This window comes from Capra hircus, chromosome 5, assembly GCF_001704415.2.
Source record: "Capra hircus breed San Clemente chromosome 5, ASM170441v1, whole genome shotgun sequence".
NCBI lineage: Eukaryota > Metazoa > Chordata > Mammalia > Artiodactyla > Bovidae > Capra > Capra hircus.
The window spans coordinates 59,208,160-59,232,950 of NC_030812.1; the positions used below are offsets into that span (position 1 = coordinate 59,208,160).

General features: G+C 44.3%; 1 protein-coding gene across 2 annotated transcripts in view; it reads left to right on the top strand.

Moving 5' to 3' along the window:
- ELK3 (ELK3, ETS transcription factor) overlaps positions 1-24,747 on the top strand; it is a 71,426-nt gene extending 46,679 nt beyond the window's left edge. For both annotated transcript variants that reach the window (XM_018048130.1, XM_005680473.3), the window contains exons 3-5: positions 7,403-8,182; positions 16,511-16,633; positions 22,155-24,747. In XM_018048130.1, coding sequence (XP_017903619.1) covers positions 7,403-8,182; positions 16,511-16,633; positions 22,155-22,253 — 1,002 coding nt within the window. In that variant the 3' untranslated portion in view covers positions 22,254-24,747. The remainder of the gene's footprint in view (positions 1-7,402; positions 8,183-16,510; positions 16,634-22,154) is intronic.

Genomic DNA, 24,791 nt, shown 5'->3' on the forward strand with positions numbered 1-24,791 from the left:
GAAAGGAATGTGAGCTGGGTAAGAAGTCTGAGTGTTGGAAAGCCACACCCATGACCCTATGTCAGAACTGGGGTGCCAGGCCAGAGCCCACACACGCAGCAGGTATTTGCTGGGGACTTAGATAAGTAGAATTACAGTTTAGCAAGCTCTTACAGGGTGGCTCAGTGGTAAAGAATCTGCCTGCCAATGCAGGAGACTCGGGTTCAATCCCTGGTCTGGGAAGATCCCCTGGAGAAGGAAATGGCAACCCACTCTAGTATTCTTGCCTGGGAACTCCCATGTACAGAAGAACCTGGCAGGCTACAGTCCATGGATCACAGAGTCAGGCATGACTTAGCGACTAAACAGCAAGCTCTCACTGAAGGTATGAAGTTGTGGGGCCTTGCCTATAGTTCCCAGTGTCTGACTGGGAGTTTTCCAATAAAAAATGCCGGCAAAAAAGCACATGCCAGTACACATATGCAGTGCTTGGTATGGAGCTTTAACCAGCCTGGGGATTAGCTACAGAAAATTGTGTCTGTCATGGGGTGAAGCCGCCGGCTTCCTGCCTGGGTTTGTTCTATCCACAGTGAGAGTCATTCATTCAATAAACGTGTAATGAGCTTAATATTATCCTTCATAACATCAAAATGAAGAAGGTAAATTCATTTCCACAAACATCTCTTTATTACCCTGTAATTTTTTTTAAAATTATGGAACTTAATAAACATACATCTGAGTTCTCCACTCTAGGGGATTATTTACATAAATTCCTTCTTCTTCAGTGGGAGGAGCCGGCAGAGTTGGGCATGAGGGTACATATTTGAACACACCCGTGGACACACCTATTTGTGTAAGTAAGCCTGGAACCTGTCAGGGCAGCAGGCAGTGCTAAGGGAAACGGAAACGGGACCCACTCTCTCAGCATCATCCACCTTGTTAGGGTGAAGTAACCTAGGGAGGCTCTCACAGGACCAGGGTGGCTGGTGCTTCTGGAAGGGTTTCTTTGCACAAGGCCACCATGGTGCTGACCCAGATGGACTGCTTGCCCTGTAGGCTCCTACAGCCTTAAAACACCCACTGGGCCAGTGGCGATGAAGGGAGTGGTTTGGAGACCTGAGCTACTTCTGCTGGAACTGCCTCTTGGGGTGTACTGGACGAATGTCGCTTTTCCCCTTTGCTGAAGCTGGTCCCGTCCTTGCCGCCTGTAACCTCACACAGAATGCTGGGTCAGGAGTCCTCCTTGGTTGTGAATGCCCATTTGATGGGGAAGTTACAAGTGGAGGCTGGTCCCCCACACGTGGAGGGAAGCAGATGTGTGCAACTGTTGCTCTGAAACCGCGCTTGGGAGAGTCACTCAGCCCAGCTGGATACAGACAGCGTTTGTCAGGTTACCAGGCAACCGTCAACAACAAATACTTGTGAGCCTGGGAGGAAGGGGTGGAAAAAACAGACTTCTAAATATTCTCATCACTTTTCATAATAAGAGCCCATACCCAAGTGCTCTCATGTTCTGGGCTGTGTCAGTTAGCCCAAGTCTTACGTCATCTCCTGTTATGACCAGGGGCTCTGGGGTCTGATTGCCCAAGTATGTGCTTGTGATTGGGGATGATTTATAGTCTCTGAGCCTCAGTTTGCCCATCTCTAAAATGGGAGTAATAACAGTTCCACTTTTTCAGAGGATTCAGTGACTTGAGGATGGTCAAGTTCTTAGTACACAGCCTGACACCTAATAGTCAGCAAATACTGTCTAGTGTTATTTCCCTATACTGTGTGTTTTCTCAGCAAGCCCCTCCCAGGCTAAACTCATGCAAGGAAACTGCTTTGGAGACTTACAGAAAGATCTTCAGTCACACATGCCACAGATAGCATCCTGGGGTCTGTGCTGAAGTCACGTACGAAGGGGCTGTCAGTTCACCTGCCAGGCACGCACCTCCTCCCAGTCTACCCACCCACCTGGATCGCTGGCCTTGAACATCTTGGTCAGGGGCTTTCCTTACAGGTTCTTCCCCTGTGAGCAGACATCTCCAGTGTGGAGTTGGGTTCCTAAACAGCTGGCCTGCAGGCTCTGCCTTCCTTCACACATCCCACCCTCCCCTCTTTCTGCTTCGGTCCCTTTCAAGCCTTCTATCCTTGCAGAGGTTTCAAATTGTCCAGGTAGCCAGATCGAATCCATCTTTCCTGTTAAGTTTCTAGAGAAGCAAGACCCAGCCTGGTTCTTTCCAGAAACTGTTTCTTTCTCCTTTGGTCAGCTCCTTTCATCATCTCCATATCCCTGTCCCCGTGTCGCCTTTCCCTAAAAAGCCCTCTCGGTGTCCAGCCAGTTCTCCTCACCAAGGCAGAGGCTACTGAAGGGCCCTGACTTCTTCAGCTGAGTTCAGTGGGCTGTGCAGTGTCTCTGTCTTTCTGTTCAGAGTGGGGTTTAGCAGGTCATGGCAGTTGCCATCCAGCCATCAAACGTTCCCACCGTCTTCCCTTTAAGCATGCCAAAATTCTTCAAATTCCTTATGTTCTGGATGGACCTCGAGGGCATCATGCTAAGTGAAATAAGTCAGAGAAAGACAAATACTGAATGATCTCACTTATATGTGGAATCCACAAAAGCTGAACTCAAAAGCACAGAGTAGCTTGATGGTTACTAGGGGCTGGGGTGGGGAACCAGGTAGGTGCTGGTCATCGGGTACCAATTTCTAGCAGTGAGATGAGTAAATCTGGGGGACCTAACATAGAGCGTGCTGACTAGAGTTAACAGTACTGTAATGTATAATGACAGTTGCTGAGAGATCTTAAATCTGCTCACGACAACAAAATGGTCATTATGCGGGTGAAGGATGTGTCAACTAACTTTATAGTGGTAAATGTTTTGTGATATATGTGTGTGTGTGTGTGTGTGTGTGTGTGTGTGTGTGTGTGAGTATCAAACCATCACATTATACACCTTAAATTTATACAACATTCTACGTCAGTTATATCTCAGTCAAGCTGGGGGAAAAAGGTTCAAGTTTGTTTGTTTTTTAAACAGCTTTATTGAAGTATTAGTCACATACTATCTAATTCACCTGTTTAAGGCATATCAGTCATGCCTTTGAGCCTATGTACAGAGTTGTACATCCATCACCATGACCAACTTTAGAACGTTTTCACTACCCACCACCCCCCACAAATACCTGATTTTTTAACTAGCACCCCTGAGTGCCTCCATCCCGCCTAGTCACCCCTTAGGAGAAGACTCATCTATTTCTATCTCTATAGATTTGTCTATTGTGGACATTTTATATAAATAGAGCCCATTGTGTGGCCTTTGTGTCTGGCTTCTTAGCAGAACTCATTTGAACTGCATCCATGTTGTAGTGTGTGACAGAGCTTCACTGCTTTTCATGGTTGGATGACACTCTATCTTATGACTGCTGCTGCTGCTGCTAAGTTGCTTCAGTCGTGTCCGACTCTGTGTGACCCCATAGATGGCAGCCCACCAGGCTCCCCCGTCCTTGGGATTCTCCAGGCAAGAACACTGGAGTGGGTTGCCATTTCCTTCTCCAATGCATGAAAGTGAAAAGTGAAAGTGAAGTCGCTCAGTCGTGTCCGACTCTTCGCGATCCAGTGGACTGCAGCCCACCAGGCTCCTCCGTCCATGGGATTTTCCAGGCAAGAGTACTGCAGTGGAGTGCCATTGCCTTCTCCCTAGCCACTATTTTATTTCTCAGTTAACCATCATGTGGGTTGTTCCTTACTCCTTGAGTTCTCTGTTTAATTAAAAACACTTTTTTGGCTGTGCTGGGGTGTTGTTGCTGCACACAGGCTTCCTCTAGTTGCGGGGAGCAGGCTTCTCCCTGTGGTGGCTTCCCTTGTGGTCCACAGGCCCTAGAGTGAGGGCTCAGTGGTTGCTGCAGCCTGTGGGCTCCAGACACACAGGTGCAGTAATTGTGGCCCGTGGGCTCTGGTGCCCCACACCATGTGGGATCTTCCCAGACTAGGGATCGAGCCTGTGTCTCCTGCGTTAACAGGCGGATTCTTAACCACTGGACCACCAAGGAAGTCCCCTTACATTCTTTTTAACACATCAAGGCCCAGCTCTCTCTCTTGAGTTTGCCTTTCAATTTCCAACCACGTTTATCATTTTTGTCACAGCCCCACATGACTTCTTGGTTTACTTGTGAGTATAATCCTCATTCAGACATTATGTTCTGAATACCCATAATAAAATTAAAGGTTGGTTCTGTTAAAGAATTTATAAGACCTGCCAGAAGAAAGGATTCAGCCCATATAGTTTCTCTTTTCTTCTATGTAATTTTCTTGGCTCTAATGATTCACTGAGTTTAGATGAGTGTTCAACCTGGCCGAGAATAAAAGGAAGTTTTGCCCCAGGGAGAAAAATATTATGAGTGAGAAGCAAAAATACCTTAGAATTCTAGCAGAGGAACACACCAGGCAAGATTTCTGTCCATATCTATGGGTCAGGTGGCACTAACAACACCCTTATTTAACCCTTCCCTGCTTGGGAACTGATTTCTCCTGGGTGAGTTGTATACCCAGGCCTGGTGTGTCACCTGCAGAGATGCTGCCCATTAGGCCCAGGGGGTCTTTTAGGTTTATCAGATCTCTCTGAAGTTTCTGAAGGTGGTTTTCAGCTCTGCTAGTGTTAAGTGTGAGAAAGAGGTCAGATGGAATCAATAGGAGCAGGCCAGGGTCCCAGGCACTGGAACTGCCCAGCTTTGAATCTCATGTACTCAGGTCTGAACCTCCTGTGTGCTGGTCCTGAGCCAAGTTTCACCAGGATTTGCGTTATTGGGATTTCTGGTGCTGCTTGGGGACCTTATGTGTCCCTTCGTTAGAAGCCTGCCCTGAGGAATTCTCCTTGAAAATCTCAGTGGCTTGGTAATTATGCCCATCCTTCTTACTGCTGGATAAATTCACTTCTGGGATTTGAGCATCCATCTAAGGAGGACAAAGGCAGGCTGTAATGTAACAAGAGGGGAGGCAAAAACATATTTGTACACCAAACTGATCACAAGAGAAACATCAGAATTTAATTAAATTTCCTCTCATATATTTGAAAGTTGCTAAGAGGATAGATCTTAAAAGTTCTCATCACAAAAAAAAAATCTGTGTTGATTGATGTGAACCAGACTTACTGTGGTGGTCATTGGGCAATATATACAAATATTGACTCATTATGCTGTACACCTGAAACTAATGTTATATGATAATTTTATCTCATTAAAAAAAATTTATATGAAATAATTTTAAACTGGCTCTTTCATTCTTTCCCTGAAATTTTGTGTGGAAATGGGAACAAGATTAGGTTTTAGCGTTAGTAATCTTGTGGCTCCCGGGCCCCTTGCTTCCCATCTCTGAGCTCATGTCATAAGCAGGATACCTTCCAGTCTGCAAGTGGGTTCATGTGAGATCACGTGGGATCACTTGTGCATAATATCCAGGACAGAGTAGATGCTTAGTAGGAGCTACTGTTTGGTTTTCTCTTTCTTCTCACCAGTTATCTACTTCACACATGGTGGTGTATGTGTGTCTGTCACTTCCTCCTTTCTCCCCGCTCTCTCCCTCCTCTACTGTGTCCATGCTCTATGTCTGCATCTCCATTCTGTCCCTGCAAATAGCTTCATCAATACCATTTTCTAGATTCCACATATATGCATTAATATAGTAATTTTTCTCTTTCTGACTTACCTCACTCTGTATAACAGGCTTTAGATTCATCCATCTCACTAGAACTGACTCAAATTTGTTCTTTTTCATGGCTGAGTAATATTTCTGTGTGTGTGTGTGTGTGTGTGTGTGTGTGTGTGTGTGTGTGTGTGTATTCTTCATCCATTCATCTGTCAATAGACATCTAGGTTGCTTCCATGTCCTAGCTATTGTAAATAGTGCTGCTATGAACACTGTGGCACATGTGTCTTTTAGAATTGTGGTTTTCTCAGGTATATGCCCAGTAGTGGGGTTGCTGGGTCATATGGTAGTTTTATTCCTAGTTTCTATCAGTCACTAAATCATGCCCATCTCTTTGCTGTCCCGTGGACCGCGGTACGCCAGGCTTCCCTGTCCTTCACTGTCTCCTGGAGTTTGCTGAAACTCATGTCCATTGAGTTGGTGATGCTATCTAACCATTGCATCCTCTGCTGCCCGCTTCTCCTTTTGCCTTCAGTCTTTCCCAGAATCAGGGCCTTTGCAAGTGAGTCAAATCTTCACATCAGGTGGCCAAAGTTTTGGTGAAGAGTCAACCCTGAATATTCATCGGCAAGACTAATGCTGAAGCTCCAGTGCTTTGGCCACTGATCTCCTCCATAGTGGCTGTTATCAATTTACATTTCCACCGATTGTGCAAGAGGAGCTACTTTTAAAGCTTTTCTCCCCAACATGATTTTTTTTTTTTTACCTCCTTCATACCCAGCTTTTAGGAGGAACAGTTTATAAGGAAGTCCTTTTCCCATAGAATGGCGCTGCCACTTCTCTGTGCTCGATGGAGACCATCCTTGTTTTCCTTGAGTATCTCCACCAGCAAGCATCTGGTGTTTGCTAATGTTCCAATCTAATAAACCTCAAGAACAGTGCAGCCTTTAAAACGAAGTCCATTCTCCCAAAGAGGGGGGAGGGTGGAAAATTTGCAGGGATTATTGGTTTTCATTTACATCCTAATGTTTAGGGATGAGAGCCATAAACTGAAGAGCCAGAATTAGATAACATTAACTTAAAATACTGTATGAATGTCCTAAACATCCAAGTAGACACTTTGTTTTTTCCCTCCAGCGGCTTTCTTGGCAGCAAATTAAAAAGGAAAAAAAAAAAAAGCTACATGATTTAAGAAAACATTGTGGTGTTTGGTGATAATAACTTACATTTCTATAATGCTTTCCGGCTTATAGAAGGCTTTCCCATTATTTCTTCTTTGAATTCTCACAAGCCCCAGAGGTCAGTAAAACAATACTGTATTATGGTTGGGGAAATACTGCCTCCACCACTTACCTACCATGTGGCTGTGTGGGGGTATTTAACGGCTCTAAGCTTATTTCCCTAAGTTTTAAAATGGGAGTTGAATAGTCCTTTCCTCTTAGCATTGCGGTACAGATTTTATGAGCTAACGAAGAAGCAATGCCAGTGACATAGTAAGTGCTTAATAAATGGCAGGAGTTTTATATTCCTGGGTATAATAATCCTCACTTCACAGACAAGGAAATGCAAAATGACTATCAGTTTGCTAAAGATCACACCATTTGTAATTAGCAGACCCTGGAATGCGGCTCAGATTCTTCCACTCTCACCCTCAGTCCTGTGTGCACTACGCCTTAGCTGAGATGTGTCATCAAGGCTGTTTTGATGCTCCCGCCTGCAAAATACCCCCCAGGAATGACCCTCTTAGCCGGTTTCTCTGATGCACTCATCTTTCCCATGTCTGCTTTTGTGTCCGCAGAATATCATCAAGAAGGTGATCGGGCAGAAGTTTGTATACAAATTTGTCTCTTTCCCGGAGATACTGAAAATGGACCCTCACGCGGTGGAGATCAGCCGGGAGAGCCTCTTGCTGCAGGACAGCGAGTGCAAGGTGCCCCCTGAGGGCCGTGAGGTGCACAGACACGGCCTGTCCGCCCTCAAGAGCGCCAGCCGCAATGAGTACATCCACTCGGGCCTGTACTCGTCCTTCACCATCAACTCCCTGCAGAACCCGCCCGAGCCCCTCAAGGCCATCAAGACAGAGAAGCTGGAGGAGCAGCTGGAAGACAGCCCCCCCGCGGAAGAAGTCAGGACTGTCATCAGGTTTGTGACCAACAAAACCGATAAGCACGTCAGCCGGCCCGTGGTGTCCCTGCCCTCCACGTCGGAGGCCTTCCTGGCCTCGTCCGTGTCTGCCAAGATCTCCTCCTTAATGTTGCCGAACGCTGCCAGCATCTCGTCCGCCTCGCCCTCCTCGTCCCGGTCCCCGTCGCTGTCCCCCAACTCGCCCCTCCCTTCCGAACACAGGAGCCTCTTCCTGGAGGCTGCCTGCCATGACTCGGATTCCCTGGAGCCCTTGAACCTGTCATCGGGCTCCAAGACCAGGTCTCCATCGCTCCCCCCAAAGGCCAAAAAGCCCAAAGGCTTGGAAATCTCTGCGCCCCCACTGGTGCTTTCCGGCACCGACATCGGCTCCATCGCCCTCAACAGCCCGGCCCTCCCCTCGGGATCCCTCACCCCAGCCTTCTTCACTGCCCAGGTAAGAGCTGTAGAGTTCAGTTGTCCGGGCTGCACACAGAGTCATTGGCTTAGGGAAAAGTGGGGAACAGAGGCAACTTCTGTCTTCCCCTCAGAGGGTAATCCTTGGGCCCCTGTGCATTGTACAGGGAAATCACACCCAGACAGAGGTGGACGCAAGAGAAACTGGCTGTGGTGGGACACTTGATTGGGTTCTTTTAGAGGCCTAAAGTGATGTAAGATGGAGTATGCACATGGGGCATCAAAGCAGGTCCAAACAGTGATTTCTGAGGGCAAGCTGAGCACTGGCAGTGTTAGTCCCTCAGTCCTGTCCAACTCTTTGTGACCCCGTGGACTGTAGCCCACCAGGCTCCTGTCCATAGAATTCTCCAGGCAAGAAGACTGGAGTGGGTAGCCATTCCGTTCTCCAGGGGATCTTCCTGGCTCAGGGACTGAACCTGGGTCTCTTACATTGAAAGTAGATTCTTCACCCTCTGAGCCACTACACTTTTAAGTTGCTGAGCAGGCCAGTGACATTTCAGAAGGCACTTGCGTTTTATGAAAATTTTATGGCAGAATCCTCTTTGGAGGGCACTCATCTGTTTTCTGTTAATAAGAAAGTACACGCTAACCAATATGGCCATTGCAGTTATCAGTGGGGATCTGGGCTGTCCTGTAGTCCCTAAAAAGCAATGCAGAGGCCACACCAAACGATGAGAAAGAGATGCTTTAGTAAAAACAGTGCTGGTCTGAGAAAGCCCAGGTCCCTGGCACAGGGGAAGGAAGAGCAAACTCGTGGAGCAACAAAAGTCTTCAGCGTCATTAACTCTACCACGAAAGCAGCCTCTTCCTCTAAATACACTATTCAGATGCTCACTCTAGTCCAGCTGGCAAAGGCAGGGCAGGTACTGGTAAACCTATTTCTGCTTCCCCTGGAAAACTGGATGCATTTCAGTGGCAGAGGTTAAGTTCATTGGCTTCAGGGTCACAGACCTGGATTCAGTTCCTGGCGGCACTGCTGGGTAGAAATGTGACTGTGGGTACTTGCTCTCTGAGCCTGTTTCCACATCCGTGAGATGGACTGTGTGAGGATTAAATGGGATAATGGCCGTGGGAAGAGAGGTGGCTACCACTGGCGGGTTTTAGAATCATGTGACTTGGTGGCACCAGGGTGGGGACGTGCTTGAAGCGGGTAGGAGCTCTCTGTCCCCATCGCTGTGGGTGTCCTTGCTGTCACCACCATTAGTGGCAGCACAGTTGAGCATCTCGTGTGCCAGGCACTGTTGTAAACACCATCCATGCAGCATCTCAGTTATTTATCATCACAGGCCTGTGAAGGAGATAACTGTCATTGTCCAATTTTTCCAGCAGAGGTAACGGAGGCAGAGGTCCAGTAACTCACCCAAGGTTACCCAGCTAATAGGACTTGGAGGTGAAAACTTGAACCCAGTTAGCCTGCTCCAGAATCCACGCCCTTTAAGTAAAATGCTCTCTGTACACGTGCTGGGAAAATGCCCAGCCTTCTCTGATCGTGAGATGTCTGTGGAGTCTGCGGGCAGCTGAAAGCAGCTCTTGGTCCTTTTCCTCTCTGTTGCTTCTCCAGAGTGACTGTGGCCTTCTCTGGAGTGACAGTCAGCGTGGCTTGTGAGCCTGTGGTGACAAGCATGCTGCCACGGAGGGGCTGGCTGAGGGCTTGGTGACAGGTCAGAATGAGCGCGTGTGCTCTAAATGGGGCATTTCCTCACTCAGCACCACTGGCTGGGGACGAACAACCTCTAAGTAAATGGCTCAGAAACAGCGGCCTCTGGCCTGGCTCAGAGAAATAACCTGAGAAGTTGAGCTCTGAGCGGACAATCTGAGAATCTCCTGCGCAGCCTCCCCTGTGTTTCCAGCTGTGAGGTGTAGGGAGGTCTAGAGCCAGGCCCAGGCCAGCTCTGATTTCAGTCTGTGCTTGCTTGAGGAGTTTGTTATCACCATCTCTGCACACATGCCAGCCCCTGTAGCTGTGTCGGAGGAGAGTGGCTCAGGCTGGACCTGTGGTTTTGGACCAGGACGTGGGGAATGAAGGGAGGCTCCGTGCACTGTGGCTGAGGACGTGTGTAGCTGGGCGTGGGTGTGGGTGGGGGGACCTTGACACCTTAGCACTTTGTCACAGAAACTCCACTTTCCCCTCTGGGGTATGCTGTGTGCAGTGTTTACACCTGTGGGCACCTCCAATCAGTCTTTCTTCATGGCTAGCTTTAAAGAGATTAAAGTGTGCTATAATTACTTGATACCCTGAAAATGAAATTCCCAAGAACTTACATTTATTCCAAGAAAGATTTACATTTTATTTAGTCATGTATTCCACGAATAATCCCGTCAGTTTCAGCAAGAAGCATGGCAGGAAGAAGGGGTGGGATTAAGCATGTCTTGGCATGCTTAATGGTCATGTGGTTTCATTTCCCTCCCAGGGCCTTATTAAACCACAGACCTCCTGTAAGCCTAAATTCAGATTCGAAATTTCAACCTACATGATGGGCATGAAAAAATTATCCGCATTCTGCCAGTCCCCAGCATCACAGCCTCCACTCCTGAGAACACTTATGGTACTGCCCCTGGGATCTGTATGAAATGCTGTTGAGATTCCTCTTTATGAGCCTTTGAGAAACCACAATTACTAATGTAGACAGAAGTGATGTTCACCCAGAGGCGCCCCCAGCATGGACTGTGTGGAACTGAGAAAAATGAGAATACAAAAGCCAGCTGGGTGCCAAGGAGTAAGGCAGTTGGAGCTTGGCCATCGAGGTCCTATTGGTCTGTTGCTAGAGAAGCCAGAATGTTCTCTCTGATGGCATGAGTTACAGAAACTGATAGGAGGTGGGGGAGGAGCTGGGACGTGAGACCCTCCCGGCTCCCAGCCAGATATCATGGAAACCTGAATGGTGCCAACTGGAACTTGTGATTTTCCGCATCATCTGTACCTGGGTGTCATCTGGCCCTCCTTTCATTTGCCTCTCCTGTCTAGCCTTTCGCTCCTCCTCTGTCAGCAATGTAGTTAGTTCAGATGAGTGGCTCATCACTTGTCCCTTCCTTTACGCTAAGACCTCTGTTCATCTCCCATGTGATGTCTAAGATGTTGAACTCAGATATGTGTGGGCACCAGGGCGTGAACTCATACCATCAGAGTCTGAGCATGCATGCCCCAGGCTGTTTTATTAGCAGCGGCTGTGGATTACCACTAATTGAGTAGAGACAGCTTGATGAGGACTGAAATGCTAAAAGCTCCTTTCTGCATGTACTGAGGGATATACAACCTTGAACCCAAATCATAAAGTGGGAATTGGGAGTAAGATGGATGCGTGCAGTGAGTGTAGACTGTGTCCTGGCTCAGCTTTGGATGGTGTCTCAATTTACTGTCTCTCTTGCCATGATCACAAAAGGAAAAATGTTTTTTCCTCCCCACTACTTCATCCCACTCTGTAACACTGCCCTAGCCCAGCCTGTAGCTTCCTCCATCCTGGTCTTGCAGGAGAAGGATGTCCTTTAGAAAGTTGGCAGTGGAGAATGTTGCTGATAGACTTTTGCGTGACTTGACTCTCCAGCTGGAGGTTCTTGCTTCTCCCCCAGCTCTGGGTGCCTAGGATGAACCAACCGTGATAGCTGCCCCCTCTCTTTCCACCCCGGAACCCGTTTTTTCTGTAGATCCTTCACTGATTGCTGACTCCTCCCCTGTTCTGACTTTCTGTTTTTTCCTCTCTTACCATAGCTACCCTGGACCAGTAGGGTAGTCCTCTTCTTCATTTCAGCACATTCAGTGCTACACAAACTTCTGTTTGTGACTTTACTTCTTTTTGAAAGTTGCTGAATACATGTTTTTATTTGAATTCATACAACTCTAGGAGTTTCCAGGGGTTCACTGTCACCTTTTGAGGATTTTTTTTTTTTAACCACAAAATGGCACTGTCATGGACTTCATTGGCATCCATGGGAGAGTAAGGTTAGAGATGTTTGTTGCTACAACTTGCCCAACCATCAGCTAGGCTCCTGGAGATAAGAGAGGTGAGCAAGAAACAGTTCTACTCTCATAAGCTTACAGGCTGGCTGGCCAATAGGTAAAGAAAGAGAACAATTAGTAACTTAGGGTGGTGTGAAATTATAGAAGGCCCACAGGAACTTGTTGAGGAATTCAGAGGCCAGAAGTCCCATGAGTATGAGTTTCATGGGAGGAAGGAATTTGTTTTTATGGGAAAGTAAGAGCTGCTGAAGGTGTTAAGTCAGGGAAACAGAGATTCTTATGAGAATCTATCAACAAGTGATAATTGAGCATTATTTGCACATCATAGGAAGGACAAGTGCCTACTTTCATGACCTTCTGTTGTTAGAGAATTTTTAGGTGTAAAAGGAATACTAAGGAAGAGGGTATTCACTTTGCTGGGGGTGGGGATGCTGCAAAGGCTTTGTGGTCATAAAAATGTGCAACAGCTTTGTGCATTAGGGGAGTAGTTCAGTAAGACGGTGGATACATTCCAAAGGTAAAGGAGGTGGTAGGAGGAGGAGCCTGAGTGCCCTGGTAAGAACTGTGCTTTAGAAATCATCCTGAAGACACGGGCAAGGGAGGGATGAGGCTGGAAGCAGTTAGACGACTGTACCATTCCAGGTGAAAAGGCAGTGAGGACCTGTGCCTGTGACAGTGGCATGGGGCCAAAGGAGAGGGATCTGGCAGACACAGGTGATGGGTGTGGAGGTGTTAGGGGTGAGCAGAAGTTGAGTATGAGTTTCATGGGAGGAAACAAACTCACGGGGAAAGGTTCCAAGTCCAGTTTGGGCCATGTGGAGTTTGAGGACATTTGGGAAGAAACACCCAGCTGCAGTTGGAGCTAAGGAGAGGGTCTGAGGTGGTTACAGGATGGTTTAAAACCATGGAAACAGATGAGATCCTTTGCGGAGTGGCTCTAGCCCAGGGGACCACGGGCTGAGGGGTCATGGAGGTTTTGGAATGATCGCTGAAGAACTACTAGGTTGGAATTGTGTAGTAGTCAGGACCCATGAAGCAGAGAAGGGGCAGGGATTCACGTTCTAGGTTACTATGGGTCTACCTAGAACTTTTTTTTGTTTGTTTTTGGCTGCATGGCATGCAGGATCTTAGTTCCCCGACCAGGGATTGAACTTTACCCCTTGAGTGGAAGTGCAGAGTCATAAACCAATGGACTGCCAGGGAAGCCCGAGGTTGAACTCTTCTCTTCCCTAAAATTGTGAACGGTGTCTTAAGGTGATTGATTCTGTGGCGGTGCTCAGAACAGATTGGAAGGGAGAGATCAGAGACAGCTGGACTGGTTTAGGGGGCAGTTGCCAAATGCCAGCTAAGTTGAAGGGGGCTTGGATGCTGCAAGACTGGAAATGTGGGGATAAACAGGAGAGTCAGTTCAAGGAAGGATCTCCAGGCTATGCCCAGAGGTTGTGGCGAGGAGACGGGGGAAGGCACCTGCATCTCAAGGCCTGGGATGCGGGGGTGCAGACGGGCTGTGCGTACAGGGGCAGTGTCACTGCTTCCCTGGCACCTGATACATACTATATACTCCATCAGTGTCTGCTGAGTGGTAGACATATGGTGGTACTGTTGATACTGTTGATAGAAACCGAGTCATAAACACTGGATTTGGCAAGGTGGTGAGTTCGTGCCATCTGGCTGAAGGGAAAACATAAGTCTCTTTTCAGGAGACGGAATCTTGGTGGTCAGAGGGCACTCGGAAGGGGCTTGTCTGGACAACATTGGCTCACTCAGTTGAGCGCAGATGTGCGGGCTTCCTAGAAGACTCAGTATGCAATGAAGAACCGAGTGGGGAGGATGACATGAAGCACCGACAGGACGGTGTTTCCCCTTGAAAATAAACACCCATGGCCCTTGGGTCCAGGAGCATCTCCTTTCTTGCAGGTGACAGTGTCAGGAAGTTCCTGTCTGCCACTCAGAAGACCCCATTTGCTAAGACATTCTTTAGGGAAGGAAGAGGAAGCACGCATTTTGCTGGTAGCTTCTTTCTTTAGCCTCTGTCTAGGACTCAAGGAGCTTCTGGAGACAGGCTCTGAAAGCTCACACGGTGAGAGAGAACTCATGCCAGGCTTCATAGAAATTTTCCCTAAAAGAGTAACCAACTAGATTTTCCCCTACGGCCATAGAATCTTCAGCCAGAACAGGGATGGGAGGGAGAGGAGCGAATGAAGTCATTTTATGGTATTTATTTGCATATATTATAGAAGACATTTCAAATATATTAAATAGGAGAAACAGAAGGTTACTATATTCTGAGTACATCCTGTATCCCTTAGAAACAAATGTGCAAACATCTCCAATCCAGACATGGGTATGACATTTAGACTACGAAAATATATTCTATACCTCATACTGCTCAGAAGGTTAAAAAGGAGTGGCTGTGTATTTATGGCTGTGGATGAGAGAGAAAGCTGTTTTGTAGTTTAAAGGAGTCACTGTCTCTTTAGAGCTGTGACTTTCATTGGTAGGTAAGCTAGAAGGCCCTGAACACACTGGTTAAATGTTAATGTGGCATGCTGAGGTTGGAACCTGGCCTGAGTGACGTGCAAATATTAGTTCTCAGATCGGATGAGCTACAGACCTGACCCTAACACAACTGAGAGGAGGCCTAGGGTCCTGGCTGCCTGGGTTGGTTTGTCTGTTCCAGTTCTTTATACAGTTGAGGATTTCTCCCATGGCTGGGTTTTAATACAGTTAGTCAGATACACTTAATTACTGATAGCAGTCTTGGAATATTTACTGAGCATTTCTAATCTGCCAGCTTTACACAGATCATTTACTCTTCCTGATGATCCTGTAATGTAAGACATGTAGGCATTTTCCTCCCTGTTTTATAGATTAGGAAACCAAGGCAGAGAGTGGTTGTTACCTAACTCATAAGTAGTTGTTCTGAGGTTGGAACCCTAGTAGAGCCCAGGCAGAACTGCCAAGTCTGAACCGTTAGGCCAGATGGCCTGGCCTGTCTATGAAACTACCTTGGATTAGAACAAATGGGAAATTTACCCAAAACATGTATTTTGGGTAACTTCGTAGGTCATTCAATATGTAGGAAATACTGTGGAACCAAAACTCAAATTATTTGAGTCTTTTTCAGCAGCTCCATTTTGAGAACCTTTGGATGTTTATCTCCTTTCTGCAGAACAGAGCAGACCTTTCCATTTAGGTTTAAGCCAAACGTTCTGGATAATTAACAAAGCTGCTGAGGCCAATTCCAGGGGAAAAAAAACCACTTTCGCATGCAGCATGATGCAATGTGAAATGCTGGTGCCCTCGCCGCCCTTCTTACACAGAGCACCTTATTGACATCACAAAGGTACAGAGGGGCTTCTCCTAGTCCCTAAGATGCACAGCCAGCCTGGACAAGGAGCTTGTCTCTGCTGAGAATAAAAGCTGGGCAAGAGTGGGTTGTTCCTTCTGCACTCTAGCCAGCTTGAAGACCAGGACTCCTGCTGTGAGTATGCAAGCAAATGCCATCCTTGGCACTCTCCCAGGAAACCCAGCATTTTGGCTTTACATCCTATCTGACAAGAACGGATTTTGTTTCCCTCTGAGCCATTCCTGGGGAGATGAATTCTCATTAGTCCCATATCCCGAGTAAAATCTGGTAAACTCAGTTCAGAGCTTTTCATGAAGCTGCTACAGGTTATTTTAGCAGCAGATCCTAAAGTATTTAAAGGGTTGTTGATAGGGAAAGTGAAGCTTGGGAGGCCCTTTAAAAATGTGTGTGTGTAGCCCAAGTAATGGATGTCCACTGTAGAAAAATTAATATAGAGAAGGAAAAATAAAGCCCTCTCATGAGATCCCCTTTGCTTGTGTATTGTGTTCACGTGTGCTCAGTCATGTTTTGACTCTTTGTGACCCCATGGACTGCAGCCCCCCAGGCTCCTCTGTCCATGGGATTCTCCAGGCAAGAATACTGGAGTGGGTTGCCATTTCCTCCTCCAGGGGATCTTCCCGACCCAGGGATCAAATCTGCATCTCCTGTGTCTCCTACATTGGCAGGTGGAGTATTTACTGCTAGTGCCACCAATCTTGTTTAATGTGTGAGGGGGAGCAAACTGAAGAAAGAAGCTGGACAAAAGTTGTTACAAACTTGAGTTTTCTACTAGAATGGTTATGGAAGGTAACTTTTCCGTTCTTAATACAAATTGCTCATACAATTAGCACTGAAGGAAATTAAACTGCACATCCCCGCAGAAATAACGTCAGATTTTCCTAAAATGATGAGGCTGGTTTGTGGCTGGTGCCCGTGGCCACACTGTTGACCACAGCGGGAACCGGCGATACAGGTATCAATCCTGTGTGTGCTTTCTTTCCCAGACACCGAATGGACTGCTTCTGACCCCGAGTCCACTGCTGTCCAGCATACATTTCTGGAGCAGCCTTAGTCCAGTTGCTCCATTGAGTCCTGCCCGGCTGCAAGGGCCAAGCACGCTGTTTCAGGTGAGCATTTAGAAATGAACTTGTACATGTGCAACTTTTAAGGGATGTGTTTCCTTGATAAATCCTGCAAGGTAACAATTTCTCTAAATGTAGGGCAGAACTCACTGTGTAAGTTTCCAAAAGGAATGTATGGTAACGTGGCTGCAAAAGGCACCTTCAGAGGCTGGTACTTTCATTGAGGTGGCGTGCACATGTCAGCTATCCATAAATGGAACAATATGTTATCCAATTGTTCCATTTATTTTCACTAACTATGAAAACTGGAAATTTATGAGGAAAAAAATTTTAATTGTATTTTATAAAATCTCATAAGACTTGAACATACTAACCTGTTAGTATAGTAACCACAAAGAATAAAGATAAAAATAGTGAACTCTACATTGTAATAATAGCAAAGTTACCTGCATAATTCTATGAATCAGAGTCAAGGTTTCCTTGTTCTATAATAGAAAAAGGCATCCAGGGATCTGATAAAAATTGAATTAAGTCTAGCTGTTTGTCTTATAAAGTTCCCTGTACTAGGTAAGCGTATTCATTAGTCATCTCCATACTAGAAACCTGCAGTAGCATCACTTGCTGTCATGTGGAAACTGGTATTTCCCCTTGGAGACCCAAAGATTATGACTCACCAACCAAGATGTTACTGTCTGAACATGTGAGTGCAGAAAGGATCCCAGGGACAGGAATGAGGCAAAACTGGATAAAATGCACACACCTTCTGTTCCTGAGTCTCACCTTGTCTGTCTCGTTCACCTTGCCTCTCACCTCTGCCCAGCTGACCTCAAGCTGTCGCTCTTTGGTTTGCACTGCGTCCAGCACTGACCACTTTGTACCGCCTGTTTATCTGACAATCTCCCCACTAGACAGTGGGCCCTCAAGAAGCCAGAACTGCATCTTGTTTGCTGTGGCGTGTGCCTGGCATCTAGCACGCTGCTCGGTCCACAGCATGTTCAGCAGTTACCACTGACTGACTAAAGGAAGGGACGCCTCAGAATTCACCAAGAGAAGAGATGTCTAAGAAAGCTGTGCTAATAAGATCACATCTCCAGTGCTTTTCTTTATTGTTCATTTGTTTGTCAAGGTTAATAGTCACCTCTGTGCCAGGGACTATACATGCTGGTATTTAGGGTCTCATTGGGAGAAGGGTAGAGCTAGAGAGGTTCTGGTTACTATCTTGCTTCTCTGGTTTCCTAGTAGGGATGAGGTAGAGTGTCATGATGTAACTATACTTGAGTTATCAGGTTTCTCTTCCTGGCCTTCCTTCTCATTACAAGAAACTGAGATATGGCCGTGCACAGCCAATGTGTTGATTCTTAGCCATTTTAACTCAGGCAAAGAAACAAAAACTAGCAATAGCAAAAGGCAGTGAGCAAATGCAGAATTAGGCAAGTTTTAGATTGGTGATTTTTTGGTGGTGAAGCTAAAAGACCTTATTTCCTGGAAGTGTCCAGATGGGAGCAGCAGAGAGTTCCTGAGTAGAGCAGATAGGATCATGTGTGTAGTCAGTCAGCTCCACAGCGGGCACTGGGGCCTGTAATTCTACCCTAATCCTGGAATCTAACACAAAGCCTCTCTAGGTTTCCTGAGATATATGTGAATAATGAATGGACTCTCACTTCCCTCCTTGCTGAAAATCCTACCACCTGACTGTGCAAGGCTTGGTGATTTCCCAAGGAAGCCCTCCAGAACTACTGGTCCAGAATTCTTGGAGATTTCTAGCCCACTACTCCCTAGTAGAGTCGGACACGACTGAGCGACCTCACTCACTCAGTCCCAACAGTTAACAGTAATTCATCTCCCCACTGATTCTACACATTAAAAGGTATCAGGAGCTCTGGGAATTGGCCAAGATGCGTATCCCTTCAGTCACTACGGTAGACTGTACTGTACTGTAGACAGTACTGTACTGTAGACCCGTGGTTCTCAAGTTAACACATGGCAGACTCAGCCAGAGGGTGGGTGTGTTAAAATGCACCTGGCTGGGTCCCTCCCTCCCCCAGAGTCTCTGATTCAGAAGCTCTGGGATGGGGCCTGATAATAACATTCTTTAATATATTCCTAGAGATGCTGCTGCTCCAGAAACCCCACTCAGAACCACTGCTGACCAGTGGTTCCTGATTTACATTTAGAATTCTGCAGAAGAAAACCTGCACTTAACGGCTACCTGCTCAGAACTGTGATTTCACAAACTGGGCCAGTCCTCTCTCCTGGAGCCATTCAGAACACAACCCTGAATGGGAAAATGTAACCAGGTGTGGATGGCTGACAGGTTGCATGGCCTTGGGCCCTCTTTTTGGGGTTGGGGTCTGTGGGACTAAAGAAAAATAACTTTGTACCTTTTAGAGTATTACTTCCCTTCCTATGTATGATAAGAGGACTGAGCTGGTGAAAGATGAAATTCGCAGTTTTGAAAATGGTTAAAATATGGCAAGAATCATTTTTTTTAAATTAGACATTTCAAATGATTTTCAAATTTAGATTACTATTAACAGTACTGCTTTTTTTTTTTTTAACAGTACTGCTTTTTAAACTAATGAAAGTAACTTTAAAAATAACAAGCCTCTTTCACATATGCTATGTGAATGTGTTGGAGAAAGAAAAAAAATTAGACTTGGCCTATAATGATGCTGGCAAATTTCCTGTTATGATTAAAAAAAAAGATCAGAATCCTTACGGTAACAGTTGATAAGCTGAGGAGGAGTTCTGGCACTGAGGGTCTCTTGCTATTATTAGTAAGTGATAGCAGATACTGAGAATTTCAAGGGAAGGAGAGGGGAGATACAAGCCTTTCTAGAAGAGGTATGCTTTGTAACTGAGACACATAAAGAGAGAGATGCCAAAGACACTGTACTAAATCTAAGTATACACCTTGGTTTATAAAGTGAGATGGGTTCCCAGTTGGACTGTTTAGTATTTTAAGCTTGTCTTTAGGATGTCTGTTCCGCTTTTGAAACAGATTTTGATCATATCTGGAATATACCTAGTAGGTACAGATACAAGGTAATTTTCAACTGAGAAAGTTTTCCGTAATTTTTAACTCAACAAATCTAACCCAGAAAATACATGTAAAGCTCTGAGACAGGGACTGTGGGGATATACAACATATGAATACCAGGTGTGTAAACACAGTGCTCCAGGAACCCAACAAGAGTTGCTCTTTCCAGCTGGGGCCTGAACAGAGGCCCCAAGGCAGAAGGGACATCTGAGCTGGGAAGATGGGAGAGGATCACGGCAGAGTGAAGTACATTCTAAATGAACAGATATGCATCATTTGGATATGAAAATAGTCTGTTCTGGAAGGGACCTGGGTGATTGATAGACTGCTTGGGAAAGCAGCAATGGGGCTTGGATAGTATACTAAAGAGTTGTTAAGTGAAAACCATGGGAGGCCTTTTAAAGCTGGAGATAATGTAAGATCTCTATTTTAGAAAGGTATCACTGGTATCATAATGTGGAGAGAGGACAGAAGGCAGAAAGAGTAAGGGGCAGGAATACATAGATTTACACTACTCCAAATTCTGAGGGGGAGAACCACCTTTTACATAAGAGTGAAAAAGACATTCCAGAGGTAAAATTGAGAGGATGACTTTTAGATGGGTGTAAGGAGTAATTAGTGAAAAATCAGGAAGAGGCAAGCATTACTAAGTGATTAAAAGACTGGGAATGCTATTGATAACAATAACTACAATTCTTTGAGGGCTATCATATGTCAGACATTGTTCTAAAGCACTTTTCATGGCTCCTTATTTAATAGTCTCAACAGCTCTATTTGAAAAGATGACCAATTTTACAAGAAAAAGAAAAAAAGAAACTAAGGCCCAGAGATGTTGCTCAGTTTGCCCAAGATCCCATGTTAACAAGTGGTAGCTTGTTTAGTGTCGTGCTCCTTACCGCCATTCTGACTGACTGTAGAGTGAATGGGGAAGAGGTACTGGGGCTATCTAACTGACATCAAGAAATGTTTGTTGAGTACAGTACAGGAGAAAGGAAGGCTGAGGACAAAAGTAGGGGAATGCTGTTTAAGAAAAGGGACTGCTTGTGGATGATGGGAGGGGAGGGGGGCAATAAAGAGGAGTATGAAACGTGTCAGAAAGGTCAGGCTAACCAAGAGAAACTATGACACTTGGGTGTATAGCCATAAAGAGGACAGAAGTCAGTAACAAAACCAAAACTTGAAAACACCAGTAAGATGAACACCTACTAAAATGAGAGAAGATGTCAATAAACCACAAGAATGAGAATTCAAAGCCTGCTCTCCTTCCAGTGTCTACTCTTAATCAATGGGAACAGTGGTTAGGAGCACATCTTGAATAAAAAGTAAAGTATAAGCTAAATGTAAACAGACTTGATAACCCCAGATGAAATGGATAAAATTCCGTATAACGTTAAAATTCAACATGTCAGGAAAGAAGACCTTGATTATAACCATTACAGAAATAGTAATTAATAGCACCACCCCCTTGCCACTGACATTAAAATAAGTTGGGCAGTTGGGTACAGAAAGCACAGTATATAGACTAAGTAAGAATTAAACTAGAAGACAGCCCAAGAGATCACTGTGACTCATCTTGTCCTCAACAAGGAAAACTTAGTTTTCAACAATCACGTTTTAGAAGGAGGTCTTTAAATATTTTGTGTTCAGTTGAGAGTATAGCTGCTATACTTCAGACATGAAAGACATCAAAGCATATACGTTTGTCCCATCTTAGCAACAAGACAAATTAAATTTTGGCACTTACGGGTTATCTTTTTGGTTTGGTATTATCATTTTAACTAGAATATTTTTACAGATATTGTTTTCTAAATCTCTTAAGATAAAAACATTCCTCATTTTTAACAGTTACTGAGAAACATCAGTAGTACTCTGGAAAACATAGTTTCAAAATACAATATGAGAAATTACTGATTCATATACAAAGAGTTTCCTAGTTTCCAAAATTGATTTTTCTTAATATGTAAAGCAAATAATCATTCTGAATAGGCTGGAATCTTCTAGAAACACTATTAGAACATGCTTTAGCAACATATAAAGTATGTATTTTTTTCTAGTAGCCTCTGCACTTAAAATAATTTGGGATATTTTCTAAGCCTTAGCCTCTGCTGTACGTAATCTTGATTTCATTGTCATCTTCCAATTACTCATTCTGTGAAATAATTGGCAACATGGACTTTCACAGTGGTCCAGGCATTAAGAACACGCCTGCCAATGTGGGGAACGTGGGTTCAATTCCTGGTCCAGGAAGATTCCACATGCCTTACTTAGGGCAATAAGCTTGTGCGTGGCAACTACTGAGACCTACACGCTTAAAGCCTGAGCTCCGCACCAAGAGAAGCCACTGCAATGAGAAGCCCACACACCACAACAAAGAGCCAGAGCAGCCACAAATAAATAAATAAAAGTATTTTTTAAAAATTGGCAACTGACCTCTATCAGTCACAGAGGTGATGAGAGAACTGGTGCACTGTCTAGTCTTCCCAATGGATTTGCAATAACTATTGTAACCATCTTTTGCCCCTACAGTTCCCAACACTGCTTAATGGCCACATGCCAGTGCCAATCCCCAGTCTGGACAGAGCTGCTTCTCCAGTACTGCTTTCTTCGAACTCTCAGAAATCCTGATGACATCTGGCCACAATTTAAAGACTCATTAACTGATAAAACAATTTGTCCCCATGGGCTAGTTTACCTGTGTCGTGAGAAAGATGTTGTGAAACCTGTCTGTTCATTTGGTTTGCACTTTTCATAACATGGATGGTCTAGATTTATGTTAGCATTTTAAAAACGTTTTTATATTCAAGTATATATGAAAATCTGTTTTGCATTAAGTGAATTTTAATGTTTTTGTTTTTATATCTTCTTAGCTCTTAAGTGTTGAACACTGTTGACAGTGAAGAACTTTTCTAAATGGTTTTCAATGAAATAAGGATGTGAAGCTTTCTTCCTCTTTAATTCTGCAAATGCTGAACTGTGCTTATATACACTATAACCAGCTGTGCCTTCCTTTGCATTTAGTTTATTGTAAATTATCTATATATATTTTTAGTATTAAGAGAAAATGTTTGAAAGACAAAAATTAGTATCAACTTTCTAGTAGAATTTCATTATTTTTCACAAGTAGGCAATATGAAAGCATTCATTACTTTTCTTTTTGGCTTTCAACTGTATGAGAATTGCCTTAGAACCTCTTTTGAACTGAAATTCAGTGACTATAATATCCAAGTAATGTTTTTATAAAAAACAACTAAGCCATATTTAGACAATAAAATTTCATGAAAATGTTCTAAAGTGCATTTTTTGAAAAATGAACCTTGAAAGGCTAGCCTCCTGTTTACAATCTTTGAGACTCCTTCCACACAAAAGCCTGAGATGGAAAAACTATATCAAGTTCACTCAGTCTATGCCCCTGGAATATTTCCTAGGTTAGCACATTCTTACTTAAAAAAATTAACCTGGTTCTTCCCATATTCCATTGAGAATCATACCTCTCTGATGCATTTACTGTATCTAAGTTAGGGTTTCTCTGAACCCCAGAAACTGTAATTAACATTTAAAAATCCTATGCTTTGGAAAAGGTTCACAGACTGGTGATGAATACATATAACAAAGAAAACATTTTGTAATACCAGGTATCTTCATGTGTATGGGTAAAGCCTTGGTTGTGGACATTGAGGTGCAGGATACACTGCTTTATGTATTACTGTTTATGGTGAGAATGAAGGAAAATTGATTAAAAATATATAAAATTCTTCAGGAACCTTATCATTGTGGAACTGAACTTATGTAACAATCTGCAGTACTAAGCAGTGAATCCTTTTGTGTAATATAGTTTAGAACAGTGATAATAGAAACACTTTCTGTTCCTTCAGAAAAACCAGCAGGCACTAGTTTAAGGTGCCCATCTGTATATGAAGTAGTAAAGTTCTAATGTAAGATTCAAGAACTGGAAGGTGCCCAGTGCATTCAACTCAATAAAATTACCATCCTTAACTATAACAGAAACCAATTTGAAATGTGGCTAAATAATTCACTGATCCAAATGAGGCATTGAATGGCAGGGATTATGAGAAAGGGTAAAAAACAAAGGTTGTAAAAACAAACATCTGAGTTTTCAAGAAATCTAAAATTTTGTTGTGATACTTTTAATGCTTGAGATGTTCAACTGGAATTGAGCTTAAGATTTTCAGTTGGAATTTTATTTGGTGATGTAAGCCCTCACATGGGGGAAAAATCCAAACTCTAATATGCATCTTTGAATATAAAGTAATGGGCCTGGTTCCACAATCTGCAAGGAGACACTACTGTCACTACCCACAGGCTAAGGATAATTCTGTACTAAAAGAGCTAGTCCAGGGGACTGGTGTTTACCAAACATAAAATGTTAGAAGAGGCCTTTGAGATACACCCAACCACCATTTCCAGGTAAGAACAACTGCACAGAAGTGGGAATGCCTAAAGCTACATAGCTCATTGAAGGCAGAACGATTGGTGCTCAGTCCAGTTCTACTTCCCCGTCCCTAGCTGTCGGTAACTACTGGTCCAAAACTGCATGTTAGGTAGGAAAAAAACAAAAGAGCATTAAAAACAAACAAAAAACTTGTCAGATAAGAGCATACCTCAAATGCAAGATTCTTACAGAGAAACTAAGTCAATGTGCAAAAACCTCAACCTGGTATTCCCTTCCTCCAAATGCTGATTAACATATACTCTAGCTCCATTTATTAGACATGGAAAAAACACAGTATTTTTTGATGCACCAAAAAAACTCACATGACACAAATAGAGAACTGGAGGTGTTGAAGTATATAATCCTTATTGCTCTGCCTCATTCTGTGTGTGTGTGTGTGTTGGATTTGTCTTTTTTAAACAATTATTTTAGTCAAAAAATAGGTTTCAAAGAACATAATAACTTTGTTTTCCCTTTTTATATGTTTGCTTGATCAGTGTTAAAATGCTATGGTAAAGTTTATAGAACTATAACCTAACTGTTGGTCTCTTTTGTACACATCTTTTCTATGACTGCAAATCTTCACTCAGTTTTCATATATGTATCATTTTTACTGTTATATTATTTTTGTTCAATAAATACTTTGTGATAAAAGGTGTGAAGAGGCAAGTGGGTTGTATTACTTCCATTTACTTGGGATGATTCAAATCATC